The following is a 17,877-nucleotide window of genomic DNA, read 5'->3' as shown; positions in this document are numbered from 1 at the left end:
GCTGTTGATCTGACTGTTCAGACTTCAAACAAGTCAAGCTGTCTGCTAGTACTGAAAGAACTGCTCCTGTGAAAAGCTTAAATTCTGTCTCAGTGTCTGGTTTCTGTAAATTGATGGACCAGCATCTGTTTTAACCTTCTTTGGCCTCACCGCGAAATGTTAACATCACCTTTTGTTCCATATTATTAACTTTTTGAACTATTTCTTCATTGCATAATTTCCACTTCAATAGAAGCTTCTCTGTTGCAGGTTGTGTTTTTCTGAGGTTCTAAAGGTCCTCTTGACTTCCACTATTTTCTAAAATGACCCAGCTGCTCACATTTGTAGCACTGATATCCAACTGCTGGGACATTTATTTTGTGCATGATTCTGGTTACAGCCATACCTCATATAACTTAACCCGGTTGAAGAAGCTGATTCCTAACCTAAGATGCTTTGGCAGGCTGTTGGGAGGGTTATAAGGTCATAAGGGGCCTATTTCTCTGACCTGTCAGAAGAATCCTGCAGTATCCTTACAGTGCTGATGAATTCTTGGCCTTTATCTCTGTCCATACAATGAGTTGGATTGTCAGTTCCAATGTCAAATCCACCTTGGGTTGAAGAGAGTTTGAAAACTTCTCAATCACAAACGCCAATAAATATATGGCCATAAATTAATTTATCCTTTAACGGTCCACATCCAAAATATTCTGCTAGACAATATAAAGCCATTGAAAAGTTTTCTATATGGGGATCCAAGATGGCGGCGACCTAGGCAGATTGTGTTGCAGAGCTCCACACTGCAGTGCAAGCAGAATGAAGTTTTAACCCACCCTACCTGGACCATTGCAATATCCTGGGATTCTGAAAAGATCATGGTGTCCCAGGAAACTGCCAGAGAGCAACCTACCTTAGTTTTGACCGTCCAGGGAGGCCAAAGAAGAGAGGAGGTACATCTGAGGCTGGACTAATGGCCCAGCCTGCAGGATCCTCGAACTCGGTTTCCTACCAGGCCCCGGTAAAGGAGCTCACAAATTCTTGCGTGCTGATGGGCAAGTAGATAGAGGAGAAGCTGGCCCCAATCTCGATCATGCTGTAGAAGCATGTGCAGCAGCTGGGAGACCTAGAGAAAAGGATGGATGAGGTAGAATGCAGGGTCACAGTAATGTAAGCTGATACCGATTCCTCCAAGGATAGAATCAAAGACCTGAAGGACCAGGTCCGTAATTTGCTTGACCAAGTTGATGACCTTGAGAACAGGGGCAGGAGAGAAAAATATTCGGATCGTCAGTCTGCTAGACGATAAGGAAAGTGAGCGACCGGTGGAATTTATTGAGCACTGGTTGCTGAAATTCCTTAACCTTGAGGCTGGAATGAGAACATAGAACTTGACTGCACAGTACAGGCCCTTCGGCCCTTGATATTGTGCTGACCTGTGAAATTAATCTGATGCCGATCTAACCTACACTGCTCTATTATTATCCATATATATGTTCACTGCCCATTTAAATGCCCTTAATGTTGGCGAGTCTACTACTGTTGCAGGCAGGCCGTTCCATGCTCCTACTACTCCTGAGCTGAAAAATGTGTTGCTGGAAAAGCGCAGCAACACATTTTTCAGCTCTGATCTCCAGCATCTGCAGTCCTCACTTTCCCCTACTACTCCTGAGTAAAGAGACTACCCCTGATATCTGTCCTAAATCTATCACCCCTCAATTTTAAACTATGACCCCTCATGTTAGCTTTCACCATCCAAGGAAAAAGGCTCTTACTGTCCACCCTATCTAACCATCTGATTATCTTATACGTCTCGATTAAATCACCTCTCAACGTTCTTCTCTCCAATGAAAACAGCCTCAGTTCCCTCAGCCTTTCCTCATAAGATCTTCCTTCCATACCAGGCAACATCCTAGTAAATCCCATCTGAACCCTTTCCAAAGCTTCCACATTCTTCCTGTAATGCGGAGACCAGAACTGCACGCAATACTCCAGGTGCGGCCTTATCAGTGTCTTGTATAGCTGAACCATGACCTCGTGGCTCCAAAACTCAATTCCCCCTACCAATAAACACCAACACACCATATGCCTTCTTAACAACTCTATCAACCTGAGTGGCAACTTTCAGGGATATATGCACCTGGACACCGAGATCTCATTGTTCATCTACACTGCCAAGAATTTTACCATTGGCCCAGTACTCTGCATTCCTGTTACTTCTTCCCAAGTGAACTACCTCACACTTTTCCGCATTGAGCTCCATTTGCCACTTCTCCACCCAGCTCTGCATCTTATCAATGTCCCTCTGTAACCTACAGCATCCTTCAGCACTATCCACAACACTGCCTACCTTAGTCTCATCTGCAAATTTACTAACCCATCCTTCTCCGCCCACCTCCAGACAATTATAAAAATGACAAACAGCAGTGGCCCCAAAACAGATCCTTGTGGCACACCACTGGTAACTGAGCTCCAGGATGAACATTTCTCATCAACCACCACCCTCTGTCTTCTTTTAGGTAGCTAATTTCTGATCCAAACCACTAATGCACCTTCAATCCTTAAACTCTGTATTTTGTGCAATAGCCTACCGTGTGGAACCTTATCAAACACCGTACTGAAGTCCATATACACCACACCAACCGCTTTACCTTCATCCGCCTGTTTTGTCACCTTCTCGAAGACCTCAAAAGGTTTAGTGACACACAACCTACCTTTCGCAAAACCGTGTTGACTATCTCTAAACAAATTATTCTTTTCCAGATGATTATAAATCCAATCTCTTACAACCTTTTCCAACACCTTACCCACAACTGAAGTAAGGCTCACTGGCCTATAATTACCAGGGTTGTCCTGACTCCCCTTCTTAAACAAGGGAACAACATTCGCTATCCTCCAATCTTCTGGCACTACTCCTGTCGACAATGATGACATAAATATCAAATCCAAAGGCTCTGCAATCTCCTCCCTGACTTCTCAGGGAATCCAAGGATGAATCCCATCCGGCCCTGGGGTCCAACGTATTTTCAGTTCTTCCAAAATTCTAAAACCTTCTTGTTGTCAACCTCAATCATATCTAATCTTGTAGCCTGTATCTCTGTACTCTCACTAACATTGCCCTTTTCCAATGTGAATACTGATGAAAAGTATTCATTAAGCGCTTCCCTTATGTCCTCAGTTTCCACACACAACTTTCCACTTACTATCTTTGATTGGCCCTAAACTTGCTCTAGTCATTCTTTTATTCCTGATATACCTATAGAAGGCCTTAGGGTTTTTCTTGATCCTATTTGCCAACAACTTCTCATGTCCCCTCTTGGCTCTTCTGAGCCCTCTCTTTGGATCTTTTCTGGCTAACTTATAACTCTCAAACCCCCTAACTGAGCCTTCACACCTCATCCTCACATAAGCCTTCTTCTTCATCTTGATGAGAGCTTCAACTTCTTTCGTAAACCATGGTTCCCGCTCTCAAAAACCACCTCCCTGCCTGATAGGTGTATATTTGTCAAGGACCTGCAGTAGCTGTTCCTTAAATAAGCTCCACATTTCAAGACTGTCCATCCCCTGCAGTTTCCTTCCTCATCCTATGCATCCTAACTTTTGCCTAATCACATCATAATTGCCTTTCCCCCAGTTGTATCTCTTTCCTTGCAGTATATACCTATCCCTACCCATTGCTATTGTAAACATAACAAAATTGTGGTCACTATCGCCAAAGTACTCACGTATCTCCAAATCTAACACCTGGCCAGGTTCATTCCCCAGTGCCTGACTACATACTAAGTCAGAAAACCCTCCTGTGCACATTGAACAAAACAGACCCATCTCAACGACTTGAACTATAGTATTCCCAGTCAATATTGGGGAAGTTAAAGTCCCCCTAACAACTACCCAGTTACTCTCGCTCCTATTGAGAATCATCTTTGCTATCCTTTCCTCTACAGCCCTGCAACAATTCGAAGGCCTATAGCAAACTCCCAACAGGTTGGCCTCTCCTTTTCTGTTTCTAACCTCAGTCCAAACTACCTCAGTGAATGAGTCCTCAAATGTTATCTCAGCTGCTGTAATACTAACCTTGATTAACAATACCACACCCCTGCCTCTTTTGCCAACTTCTCTGTTCTTGCTGAAACATCTAAATCCCAGAACCTGCAACAACCTTTCCTGACCCTCCTCTAGCCATGGCTCTGAAATGGCCACAACATCGAAATCTCAGGTACCAACCCATGCTGCAAGTTCACCCACCTTATTTTGGATGCTCCTGTCATTGAAGTACACACATTTCAAACCAACATCCTGATTGCTGGTGGCCTCTCACAACCTTGTAAGTCGATCCCTGACTTCACTACCCTTAACCTCCCGTACACTGGACCTACAATTCAGGTTCCCAACCCCCTGCTGAGTGAGTTTAAAACCCCCCGAAAAGCATTAACACATTTCCCCCCCAGGATATTGGGACCCCTCTGGTTCAGGTGAAGACCATCCTGTTTGTAGAGGTCCCACCAATTATCCAAGAATTCAAAACCTTCCCTCCTGCACCATCCCTGCAGCCACGTGTTCAGGTCCATGCTCTCCCTGTTCCTCACTTCACGAGCATGTGGCACTGGCAGCAACCAGAGATAACAACTCTGTTTGTTCTAGCTCTAGCTTCCACCCCAGCTCCCTGAATTTCTGCCTAAAATCCCCATCTCTCTTCCTACCTATGTCATTGGTGCCTATGTGGACCACAACTTGGGGCTGCTTCCCCCTCCCCCTCAAGGATCCCTGAAACACGATCAGAGATATCATGAAGCCTGGCACCTGTGAGGCAACACACCAAATGTGAGTCTCTCTAATTCACACAGAACCTCCTATCTGTCCCCCTAACTATGGAGTCCCCAATGACCAAAGCTCTGCTCCTCTTCCCACTTCCCCTCTGAGCAACAGAGACAGACTCTGCGCCAGAGGTGTGTGCCCCATTGCTTACCCCTGGTAAGATGTTCCCCCCAACAGTATCCAAAACGGTGTACTTGTTATCGAGGGGAACAGCCACAGGAGATCCCTGCACTGCCTGCCGGTTCCCTTTCCTCCCCTTGATGGTAACTCATATACCTTCACATGGCTGTGGAGTAACTACCTCCCTGTAACACCTCTCAATAACCCCCTCTGCCTCCTCAATGATCCGAAATTCATCCACCTCCAGCTCCAGTTCCCTAACACAGTACTTGAGCAGTTGGGTGCACTTCCCACAAATGAAGTCAGCAGGGACACATACTGCTGGAGGAACATTCAACTGCCCTAATCCCCATTCCTGCTATTCTAAATTCCTAAATAGACTGCTGGAAAAAAAACAAATGAAACACAAAAGGAAACACATGTCACCTTACCAACCGATGCCTAGAACCTTTTTTTTGGTTAGAGCAGGAGGATGGGTGAGAGACACTACCCGAGTAAGTGTTTTGGGTAAAACAACTATCCAAATATGTGACTTCGTGACCTCTCTGACGGCGTCCAGGAACTGAAGAAAAACCAAAACTAAAAGAAATGTAAACCAACTACTCAGGTATCCCGACAGACTCTGCTGCTCCCTGGGGGCCTCGTGACCACTCTGATGGCGTCCAGGAGCTTGAAGATTGAGAGGGCTCACCGGGTCACAGCATGGAGATCAGGTCTGGACCAACATCCTCATCCTACCTTGGTGCGGTTTCATCACTATAGAGATAAGGAGAGAATCATGGAAACTTCCAGAATCCAAGGGAAGGATCCAAAGGCCCTAGTTTACGAGGGCTCTCAGATCATGTTCTTCCAGGACTTCTCAGTGGCGGTGATCCGGAAAAGAAAATCCAATGACGGCATGAAGAATAGACTGAGAGAGCTCAGGATCCAGTACTCCCTGAGGTATCAGGCCGTGTTTCAGATCACCTTAGATGGATCTGGACGTTTCTTTGACATGTCGGAGAAGGCAAGAGACTTTGCGGACAAATTAACTTAATCCGAACAATTTAGTAGATACAAATAGTAGTGTTGTTTGGATCTACCTCTACTTTTCTTTTAAAAAAAGGAAGTCTGGTCGGGGCTTTCTTTTCCTTTTTTATTGGTGACAATCTGGTCTAACCTATCCTCAGAGGGCTGTTGGGATGTGTACTTTTAATTTCTAAGTTTTGTTTTACCAAAGGTGGCACGGTGGTTCAGTGGTTAGCACTGCTGCCTCGCAGCACCAGGGACCAGACGGTTTACGAGCCATGGGTGACTGGCTGTGTGGAGTTTGCACATTCTCTCATGCCTGCATGGGTTTCCTCCAGGTGCTCTGGTTTCCTCCCACAATCTAAAGATGTGCAGGTCAGGTGAATTGGCCATGCTAAATTATCCATAGTGTTAGGTGCATTACCCAGGGGTAAATGTAGGGGAATGGGTCTGGGTGAGTTACTCTTCGGAGCGTTGGTGTGGACTGGTTGGGCTGAAGGACCTGTTTCCACACTGTAGGCAATCTAATCTAATCAAAGGACGGTGGGGTATTTGCCTTTTTTTTCAAAATTTATTTGTTCACATTGTTACTCCAAGGTGTATTTTCTATCTATTCTGCTTGTATTTGTGGTGCGGCTATAGCTGGAGGAGGGAAAATGGTTGGGATGGCTAGATGCCTACCTATGAGCAGTTTATGCACAGTTCAGGTATGTAAATGCCCGGGCTGCAGTATTGGCAGCGGGAGGGGAAGTTGCATTTTCGGATGTGTAGATGCCCCCTTTGAGCAGGAGGTGAATTCCCTATTCATCGCCATTGGCACTTTATATGTTGGTTTGTTTTTTGTTTTTTATTGGATATAATCTTTGATACTGGAGTAGAGTGGTGCTGGAAAAGCACAGCAGTTCAGGCAGCATCCGAGGAGCAGGAAAATCGATGTTTCAGGCAAACGCCCTGCATCAGGAATACAGGCAGAGTGCCTGAAGGGTTGAGAGATAAATGAGAGGAGGGTGGGCCTGGGGAGAATGTAGCATAGAGTACAATAGGTGGATGGGGATGGAGGTAATAGGTCAGGGAGGAGGGTGGGGGAAGGTAGCAAAGAGTACAATGGGTGGATGGGGGTGGGATGAAGGTGGTAGGTCAGAAAGGAGGGTGGAGTGGGGGATAGGTGGAAAAGAAGATAGGCAGTTAGGACAGGTCATGGGGATGGTGCTGAGCTGGAAGTTTGGAACTGGGGTGAGGTGGGGAAAGGGGAAATGAGGAAACTGGTGAAGTCCACACTGATGCCCTGGGGTTGAAGTGTTCCGAGGCTTTTTTCCTCCAGACATCGGGTGATGAGGGAGCGGCGGTGACGGAGGCCCAGGACCTCCATGTCCTCGGCTGAGTGGGAGGGGGAGTTGAAATTTTGGGCCACAGGGCGGTGTGGTTGATTGGTGCGGGTGTCCCGTTCCCTAAAGCGCTCTGCTAGGAAGCCCCCAGTCTCCCCAATGTAGAGGAGACTGCATCAGGAGAAACGGATACAATAAATGATATTAGTGGATGTGCAGGTAAAACTTTGATGGATGTGGAAGGCTCCTTTAGGGCCTTGGATAGAGGTGAGGGAGGAGGTGTGGGCACAGGTTTTGCAATTCCTGCAGTGGCAGGGGAAGGTGCCAGGATGGGAGGGTGGGTTGTAGGGGGGCGTGGACCTGACCAGGTAGTTACGGAGGGAACGGTCTTTGCAGAAGGTGCAAAGGGGTGGGGAGGAAAATATATCCCTGGTGGTGGGGTTCGTTTGGAGGTGACGGAAATGTCGGCGGATGATTTGGTTTATGTGAAAGTTGGTAGGGTGGAAGGTGAACGCTGGGGGGTTCTGTCCTTGTTACAATTGGAGGGGTGGGGTCTGAGAGTGGAGGTGCAGAATGTGGACAAAGTGCATTGGAGGGCATCTTTAACCATGTGGGAAGGGAAATTGTGGTTTCTAAAGAAGGAGGCCATCTGGTGTGTTCTGTGGTTGAACTGGGCCTCCTGGGAGCAGTTACCGTGGAGGCAGAGGAATTGGGAATACGGGATGGCATTTTTGCAGGAGGTAGGGTGGGAAGAGGTGTAATCCAGGTAGCTGTGGGAGTTGGTGGATTTGTAAAAAGTGTTGGTGTCAAGTCGGTCGTCATTAATGGAGATGGAGAGGTCCAGGAAGGGAGGAGGGTGTCAGAGATGGTTCAGGTAAATTTAAGGTCGGTGTGGAATGTGTTGGTGAAGTTGATAAATTGCTCAACCTCCTCGCGGGAGCATGAGGTGGCGCCAATGCGGAGGAAGAGGTGGGGAGTGGTGCCGATATAATCACGGAAGATTGACTGTTCTATGTAGCCAACAAAGAGACAGGCATAGCTGGGGCCCATACAGGTGCCCATGGCTTTGATAGCTTTGTGAGTTTGTTAACTGTAGTGGTTTTAGATTATATAGTTTTTATGTTCAATGAATCTTCTAACACCAAGGCTCAGTGATTTGTAATTTGAGTTCCTTCTCTCTGGAATCTAAATGTTACTGCAGAAGGTTATGGCTCATGACTTGATTAAGTAGTGTACCTGGAACATCAAGGGGAGTCACTCACCAATTAAGAGGAGAAAGGTACTCACGAGTCTTAGAAAGGAAAAGGTGAATATTGCTTTGTTACAGGAGACACTCCTGGATGGTAGAGAGCATTTGAAACTACAACAGAATGGCTTTGATTGGGTTTGCTTTTCATTTTTTAATACCAGAAGTAGGGGAGTGGCTATATTGGTTAGGAGGAATCTCCCATTTAAACTCCTAGATTGTATTAAAGACACATACGGGAGGTTTGTAATCCTCAAAACCCTGATAAACAGGGAAGAATGTGGTGTTTTAAATGTTTACTGCCCTCCAGCCCATCCCCTCAAATTTCAGATAGATGCATTCTCTAATTTGATCAGTCTCGAGTCCTCCTATAGGAGATTTTAATTGTCTTCTAGATCACAAGATAGACAGGTTGCCCAAAGGCCTTCTGATACCCTCTGTACAAACTAAACAATTAGTGGATCTGTGTCTGGAGTTAGGATTGGTGGATGTCTGGAGGCGCATCCACCCTACAGGCAGGGATTTTACACTTTTTTTGAATCCACACAGATGTTGATTGATTTTTTTTCTGATCCCAGTGGCAACCCTGGACTTGGTGGCATCTTGAATGATTGGTAATATTACCATCTCTGATCACGCTCCAGTGTACCTGCTGGTTAAGATTAAGGAAGCTATAGTGGGCCCGGGGCACTGACAAATGGGTCCCTTTATCCTTAAGGATAATAAGGTTGTGGAGTACTTCCCTAAGGGATTTAGGGCATTCCTAGACATTAGCTCAGGCTTGTAGCCCGTTCATCCTTTGGGAAACTGCCAAAGCCTATGCCAGGGAGTTAGTTATCCCCTACTCTGCCAGTAGGAAGTGGCAGAAGGATGAACAGCAACGGGTCTCCTTGAAGCACAGTTGAAGGCAGCCGAGAAAGCTTACTTTGACAGGCCCTCATTGGTTAAGCTACAGAGGATTATGGCGCTGCGGTCTGCCCTGAATTCTGTGCTCATGCAGACAGCAAAGAAGGAGCTTACTTTCACAAAGCAAAGGTTATATGAGCATGGTGACAAACCGGGCAAGTACCTAGCATATCACACCAGGAATAGGAGTGTCCACAAGCCGTTACATCAATTAGGGAAGGGTCTGGGAACCTAACATGTGACTCCGAAAAGATTAATGCGGCATTCCAGAGATTTTACTCTGAATTATAGCAACCTGAGGGTTGTGCGGAGGGGCGGGCCAAGATGGAGTGCTTTTTCAAGGATCTGGAGCTCCCGGGTGTGACCCCCAAAAAGAGTCTTTTCAATGCTCCCCTTATCAGAGCAAGAGGTGAAGGAGGCTGTGAAGCAGCTTCAGAGTGGAAAGGCGCCCAGTCCTGATGGACTTCCCAGCAATCTCTACAAGGAATTTATAGGCATATTGTCAGGCCCGATGCTCAACATGTTCAATGACTCGTACAGTCATGATCATCTCCGCCATCTCTGAGAGAGGCCAATGTTTCGCTTATTTTTAAAAAAGGGAAGATCCTGGATGACTATGCTTCACACAGACCCATTTCACAATTAAATGTTGTCTTTAAAATCCTCTCTAAGACTCTTGCATTAAGGCTGGAGACTGTGTCACCTTCAATTGTTAAAGAGGACCAAACGGGTTCATAAAGGGCCGCAGATCCTCCAGCAATGTTAGGAGGCTGCTTAATGTAATTCAAGCGTGACAACAACAGTCAATACAATGATTGGTGATTTCTCTACATGCAGAGAAGGCTTTTGGCCGAGTTGAGTGACAGTAACTTTTTTTTAATACTCTCACGCGGTTTGGCTTGGGCAAAGCCTTTATCAGATGGGTGATGGTTCTCTGCAGGGATCATCTCACTACGGTCATCACCAATGGGGTACGATCAAGCAATTTTAGCACTTTTAGGGGCAGCCGACAGGGCTGTCCCCTTTCACCATTTCTTTTTACATTGGTGATTGAAACGTTGGTGGAGGCCATTTGTAGGGATCCCAATATATCAGCTCTAGAAGTGGGATCAAAATTACACAAGATTCTGTTGTATGTGGATGATTGCCTTTAATCAAATCCAGCAGTTTCAGTGCCTCACCTGATATATTGCATCAACTTGTTTGGCCTCTTTTCAGGGTACAAGATTAATTTTGCAAAATCAGAGGCTATGCCTATGGGTGTTCTGATAAAGTTGCTAGTGTTGAGGGCGAATCTTGATTCCCATTTAAGTGGTCATGGGGGGGGGTTTTATTCAGTCGGGCATATTCATTACACCAGTGATCGGTTGTTCAAAGCTAATTTTGTTCAATTATTTGACAAAATCAAACAAGACCTTCAAAGATGGGAGATGCTTCTGGTCTAATGGTCAGGTTGGGTAGCTCTTATTAAGATGAGTATTCTCCCTTGTTTGTTGTACCCCTGATTTTCGATAAGCAAATGTTCAGAAGACTGAACAGTTGGTCCAGCTCCTTTATTTGACATCATAAGCGGCCCCATATTAAATTAGCTAAATTGCAATTGCCTCACAGACTGGGGGAGTGGATCTCCCGGATATTAAAAACTATCAACTTAGTTCACTTTTATCTTACGTGAGTGATTGGGCCCTTTTTCAATATGGTTAGATATTGAAACCTCTCAGGCAAGGTGCCCCCTTATTAGTATACAATTTTTGGACAAAATGAGGACAGTTAAGGAATATTTCCATAACCCAACAATTATCAATACTGTTCAAACATGGAAGGCAATTCGGCAGAGGGAAGGCAATATTGGCAAAACATCTTCTTTTACACCTATAGTGGGTATGCTGGGTTTTCAAGCGGGGATGATAGATTCAGGATTCAAACATTGGATGCATAGTGGTGTGTCTTGCATGGGTGATTTATTTGAGGGAGACACAATGCTATCTTTTGATCAGTTAGCACGGAAATGCGAGTGATCTAACAGGGACCTGTTCGTTTTTTTCAAGTTGGGAATTTTATTTTTAAAAATCTACACTTTTGACTGATCCCTACAAATCTGACATAGAGAGGAGGGTGCTCAGTGCTAAGAGTACACTTTCTGTCAGCACTTTATATCATCAATTGGGGAGCGCCCCCTCAGATGAGTTTGATCGACTTTGCAAGGTGTAGGAGAGAGAGCTAGGGATTGAGGTCTCCTCAGAGGCATGGGAAGATATTCTGAAAACTCAAGAAAGATATCAATTTGCAATAGGACCCATGCTGTACAGTTGAAGATTCTCCACAGGATCCATTTGGCTTGGATCGTTTGTCAAAATTTAAACCAGGGGTATCTTCAACATGCCCCACGTGTTGAGTTAGTACAGGCACTCTTACCCGTTGTCTCTGGTCCTGTGGTAGGCTTCAAACATACTGGATCACTGTGGCAGGTGCAATGGAGGGGATTTTGCATGTAAGGGTGGAGAAGAATTCAAGCTGTCTTCTTCTTGGCCTGCCCAGTATATTCCCTGTAGATGTGCATAAGGAAATTACTTTTCAGCATATTCATTTCCTGTGCAAGAAAGAATATCTTGTTGGGCTGGGTGTCTGGAAATCCCCCGGCCCTGATGGGTTGGCGGAAGATTGTTATGGAGCATATCCCCTTGGATTTTCTTACAAGTATGATACACCACAAGACTGAGAATGTCTATAAGGCATGGTGGCCCTTTTTTGGACTACCTGGACACAGATTTGTCTGCCACACTAATAAGTGCTTTTATATAGCTGTAACGATTGTGTTTTAAGAGTCTAAAGCCATTCTATAGGATGGAGGCTGAAATTTCCAGAGTTCCCACAGGCCATGCTGTGGGCTCTCTGTGTTAACAAATGGTTAAGGCAACAGCAAGATCGCTACCACAGCTGCCATTGAAGTGGACTCTCACATCTAACTGACTTGGGTGAGCACTTGGAATTTTCCTTCTTACTGTTCGACATATTTTTCCTTTCCAGATCATTGCTGTTTTGCAGCAAGGCTTTGAAATCTTCTGAAGTTCTTTCTCATGAGCTTCAAACTCTTCCTGTTCTGTAGCCCTGTAATCAGTCTTCTAACTCTCAGAGTCATCCTGCTTTTTTGTCAGCTGCAATGTCAAAGTTTGTATTCAGCAAGCTCCCCTATACAGCAATGAAGTAACTGACATTCAGTCTGATTTGTGATGGTGGTTGGGGACGATCGGGATACCAGGGAGATCTGGCCTGCTCTTTTTCAGATGAAACTTTTCTCCACCAGAAAGGACTTTTAGAGTCTCAGCATAACCTTGCATCTGCTCATAGTAGTATACTGAAGTTACAGGCTGCATTATATATTCAAGTCTCTCAAGTTGAAATTGAACCCATAACTGCTAACTCAAGACACAAGAGTGCTACAGCTGAGTTAATGCAGTCATTTGCCTAGTTTGATTAACTTGCAATTTAAAAACTCGCCTTGTGTAAAGAAACATATTGTTATGCAAATAGTCTTTAATAAGATGAATAGTTTGATTGGAGTATGAATTTGTTTTCCCATAGTGTTTGTGGATTGAAAATAAACCTTTTTCATATCTTGCAAGATAAACTGTAGTCATGATTACCTGATACTTATTTCTAGGTTTCCTGTTTTAAAATTATTCACACTCAAGCATTTCAGTGAAAACAGTGCAGTATTTAAAGTCTATGGCTCAACTCAAGTCATTTTGTGAGCATATTATTTTGAAATATAGAAAAATAATGACGTCTCTGGTACACTTATAGAATTTTTACACATTGCTCTTTAACAAAAGTTGTGAGAGAACTGGATCTCAGGGTCGGTAGTAAAATTGATGGGCTGCTCTCCATGGATTGGTGAAATAATGAGATAGGATGATTGTTTTCAACAAAGGTTTTCCTAACTTGACACTATTATTGGACGTCCAGTTTTCCAAAATCCATGACCTGTTCCTCTTGAAAATATTACTTGTATCAGAAATCCCTTGTTATCTCAAATAATCTCTAAAGACTGAATTTTAAGTGGGTCACAGAGTCCAGTTTGGGGCTGCCCACTTGCGCTTGTCTATTTAACAGCCATTGGACTCTTTAGTCCCAGCAGCGCCACCTAGAGTAATGACCACTGCTGGGCCTACGAAGAGGAACCAGGAACAAGATGAGTTGTGGTTTTGATGGGTGAACAGAGCAAGAGGATGAGAGTAGGAAAGATCCCAACAGTTGCTGGAGGAAGCCTCAGGTGGTCATGAATTGACCACTTAAAGACTTCAGTTGGCACATAGACAAATGTGGTCTGTTGTATGCCTCTCCTGCCCCTGATAAAAGAGGTTACAGGCATAGTGCTGTTGCCATAGTGCCCGATTTGATGACCCCTCCAATCTGCCATTCCACTTCTGGGGTCTGCAAAATTCATCTCAAGTATGCAGAGCACTGTATTGTTTATAACTTATTTGTGGCCCATGAATCAACTATTGATTATTTTATGAAGGTTTAACATAAAATTAAGAGATGATTTTCGTTTGTTTTTCTATCTCAGGTAATGCCATTCAAACTTGCACTTGCCCTCATGATTATGTTGGGAATGGCTTTGGACCCAATGGCTGTGTTCTTCTCCATGATGTCTGTCAACCCGATAATCCCTGTGCGAATGGGCGGTGTCTTGTAAGTTCGCCTTACGCAAAAAAAATTGTCAAAATCTTCCTCAGCAATGTTATGGAGAAAATTGGATGCGAGCATAAGAGGTACAGTTAGTAAGTTTGCAGGTGGCACCAAAATTGGAGGTGTAGTGGACAGCAAAGAGGGTTACCTCAGATTACAACAGGATCTTGACCAGATGGGCCAATGGACTGAGAAGTGGCAGATGGAGTTTAATTCAGATAAATGCGAGGTGCTGCATTTTGGGAAAGCAAATCTTAATCTCCACTTTCAAGAAGCTATGAACCTGCACTCCAAGGTCTCTTTGTTCAGCAACACTCCCTAGGACCTTACTATTAAGTGTATAGCTTCTTGAAAGTGGAGTCGCAGGTAGATAGGATAGTGAAGAAGGTATGCTTTCCTTTATTGGTCAGAGTATTGAGTACAGGAGTTGGGAGGTCATGTACAGGACATTGGTTAGGCCACTGTTGGAATATTGCGTGCGGTTCTGGTCTTCTTCCTATCGGAAAGATGTTGTGAAACGTGAAAGGGTTCAGAAAAGATTTCCAAGGATGTTGCCAGGGTTGGAGTATCTGAGCTACAGGGAGAGGCTGAACAGTCTGGGGCTGTTTTCCCTGGAGCGTCGGAGGCTGAGGGGTGACCTTATTAGAGGCTTACAAAATTATGAGGGGCATGGATAGGATAAATAGACAAAGTCTTTTCCCTGGGGTTGGGGAGTCCAGAACTAGAGGGCATAGGTTTAGGGTGAGAGGGGAAAGATATAAAAGAGACCTAAAGGGCAACCTTTTCACACAGAGGGTGGTACGTGTATGGAATGAGCTGCCAGAGGATGTGGTGGAGGCTGGTACAATTGCAATATTTAAGAGGCATTTGGATGGGTATATGAATAGGAAGGGTTTGGAGGGATATGGGCCGGGTGCTGGCAGGTGGGACTAGATTGGGTTGGGATATCATGGATGGGTTGGACTGAAGAGTCTGTTTCCATGCTGTACATCGCTATGACTCTATGACTCTAAAACTCATTTAAACACAGAAGCAAACATTTGATAAAATGTGGAGAGTTTGACACCGACATGAAACAGGAAAATGATTCATTCTGCAGGCACTCAGTTACTTCTGTAACAGTTTAAATGTTACAATTTCTTTTAATGCATCTGTTTTTCAGTTTAAAAAAAATGTGCAATTGATGTACATATGGGGTCATGGTATGAAATTGTTTGTGTGTTTTTGGAGGTGGCTGCATATTTTACTCTCTTGACACAGAAAGAACTTGTACAGAATGCAAGCTTGAGGCAAACACTTATTGGTTCCCACGACATTCACAGAGGTTCATCTCTCATAAATGGGAGACAGGAAGAGGAGTATTCTGAGCCTGAATGGCCGTCTTTTCTAGCGTTAGGTTAAAAAAAAGTGTTGTTCTACAATATAACAAATTTCTTCGGCAGAAGAACATTTACAATGACAGATGATTTTATTTTTAAAATGTGTGATATAGGTAGTAGATCCTTTATCCGAAATGCTCGAGATCAGCTGTTTTTCGCAATTCGGAATTTTTTGGTTTTCAGAATAGTGACAGTTTAATGGTAACACTTTTAAAAATCTTACCGGAGGAGCAGACATCTAAGTAAGAATGTGCTTGGTCACGCTCCCCCCATGTCACATCTGAGTGACACACATCGAGTGGGTGTCGACTTGGGTTAACTATTTGCTCGCCAAACAACATTGTTAATGAGAAAAAAAACTTCAGAAAAAACTTTCGGATTTCGGAGCTTTTTGGCTTTTGGATGTTTGGATAAAGGATCTCCTACCTGTATAAGTCTTTAGGTATACTGATAAATAGAATATCATGCTGTTATGTGGAAGAAATCTTCAAAGTTGTTGTTTTGATAATTATAGGGTAAAAATGAAATACACCCCCCGGGACATGTTTCTAAGCAGAAGCTTATTTAAGGGCTCAGTTGCTAATGATGAACCATTCAACTCTCATTATCATCTTAACACAGACAAGAAAAGCACAAACTTGATAGGAATAAACAATACAAAATTTTAGTGTGTAACATAGTGCACGGAGGGAGGTTTTGCCACCTTCGTGTCAAGATAAGGAAATGTTTTGCAGTTGGTACTGCTCCATTGCCATTACTTCACCAGAAGCTCAGCAGAAACTCTGTTTACACTTGTGGCAGGAGTTCTGCAACGTACACCATGATGGTAAGACAATAGAACTGGTAAAGTTGCAAAGAAATTATGAGAAGTAGCATTCAGTTCTCAAGAAATTACACATTTTTGTCCTCACTTTTTTTTTAAATTTCTACAGGTCACAGTGTCAGGTTATGTGTGCATTTGTGATCCAGGATGGACCAGCATTAATTGTACTGAGAATATTAATGAGTGTGCCAGCAACCCCTGCCAGAATGGTGGAAATTGTACTGATGGTGTTAATTTTTATTCTTGTGCTTGCACTAACGAATGGACAGGCCCGCAGTGCCAAATACCACAGCAAGGTAAACTGATCAATATCTGTGATGGTTGTGTGAATGGAGGGAGCCCAGGAGATGACCTATTTTTGTAATTGGTTCCAACTTCTGTAGTAAGCATTTCCTATGCTTTAAACATTATTGTAGTAGTGGTCTAGGTTTACTGATCTTCTCGGTGGACTGGGGACAGAGAAGGCTGGAAAGTGCTCCAGGACAAGTGCCTTACAAAAAAAAATCAGGACCTGCTGGCAAGATTCAACTGATCTGGCAGCAGCTGTGGGGAGAAGCAGAGTTAATGTTTCGAGTCTGCATCAAAACCAGCAATTTCTGGTTTTGTTTCAGATTTTCAGCAGTTTTTTTTTGTGTACTAGACCCTTCATATCTGTCTGTGTAAAAGTTATGTCCTACTGGATATACTGAAGTGAAGGAAACATTGTGGGGAGAGGAGAAGAGTTTCCAAGAAAGTAAAGATAGTTTTGGATGCATGATTTCCTAAAAACGAACTTGGGGTTGTGTGGTTCATTGAATAGGGGATCCTTGGAGCTGTTAAGTAAGTAATTATAGTTTTAAAAAAAAATCATTAAAATCAGCTTTAAGTTTGGATTTATAAACAAACTCACCAGGTTATTTGGTGAATATACAGCCAGATGTGCTTCTTCGGTGAAACTCACATGTTAAGAAGACTTTTGCTGTAGGAAACAACAGTTCCGAGAGTATCATTGGAGGTATCATTTAATGTCACTCAATCTGATGGCATCATAAAAATTTGGGTGCGGGAGAGCAGAACATCCTAGGATCTTAAAGAGTGAAGACCGAGATCCAACAGGTCTCACAATATTTTTATTAATAATTTCCAACTTACTAATGAAACTTGTGTCTGAAGGCTATCTTATTTAACCTACATCTTATTTAAGGCAAGAACATCTTCTCGTTAAGACTTGGAAGTGTTTATTTCTCTACCATTGTAAACTGAGTAGGCCATTAAACTCTAAACACAAAATGGAGGGTAGCAGCAAACTACCCCAAGCTCAACCTGGTGATAGTTGGCACTGCAACACATAGCAGCTTTGATCAGTGATACTGAGGAGTTCAGGCTTGGCAACTGAAAGACTGGCCAGCAAAATTTGTCTGAACAGCAATAAAGTTGTCAACAGCTTTGAAGACTTTCCATCTGTCTAAAGCTTCATTCACCTCAGCTGCACCTCCCTGCTCTCAGCCTTCACCAGAGCCTGGGAGCAGCTCACAGAGATCCACTTTACACCTCTAATGAGGGATAAGATAAGAAGCAATATCATGTGAAGGTCTGTAGGGCAAACCA

The 17,877-nt window shown here is 43.9% G+C and overlaps 1 protein-coding gene across 1 annotated transcript in view; it reads left to right on the top strand.

Annotated features, from left to right (window-relative positions):
- The window catches only part of cubn (cubilin (intrinsic factor-cobalamin receptor)), a 295,475-nt gene that overhangs the window by 32,053 nt on the left and 245,545 nt on the right, over window positions 1-17,877 (top strand). Inside the window, exons 11-12 of the mRNA XM_072574987.1 lie at window positions 13,967-14,091; window positions 16,400-16,586. Coding sequence (XP_072431088.1) covers window positions 13,967-14,091; window positions 16,400-16,586 — 312 coding nt within the window. The remainder of the gene's footprint in view (window positions 1-13,966; window positions 14,092-16,399; window positions 16,587-17,877) is intronic.

This window comes from Chiloscyllium punctatum, chromosome 8 (assembly GCF_047496795.1).
Source record: "Chiloscyllium punctatum isolate Juve2018m chromosome 8, sChiPun1.3, whole genome shotgun sequence".
NCBI classification, from domain to species: Eukaryota; Metazoa; Chordata; class Chondrichthyes; order Orectolobiformes; family Hemiscylliidae; genus Chiloscyllium; species Chiloscyllium punctatum.
This window is presented reverse-complemented; position numbering and strand designations above follow the sequence as displayed.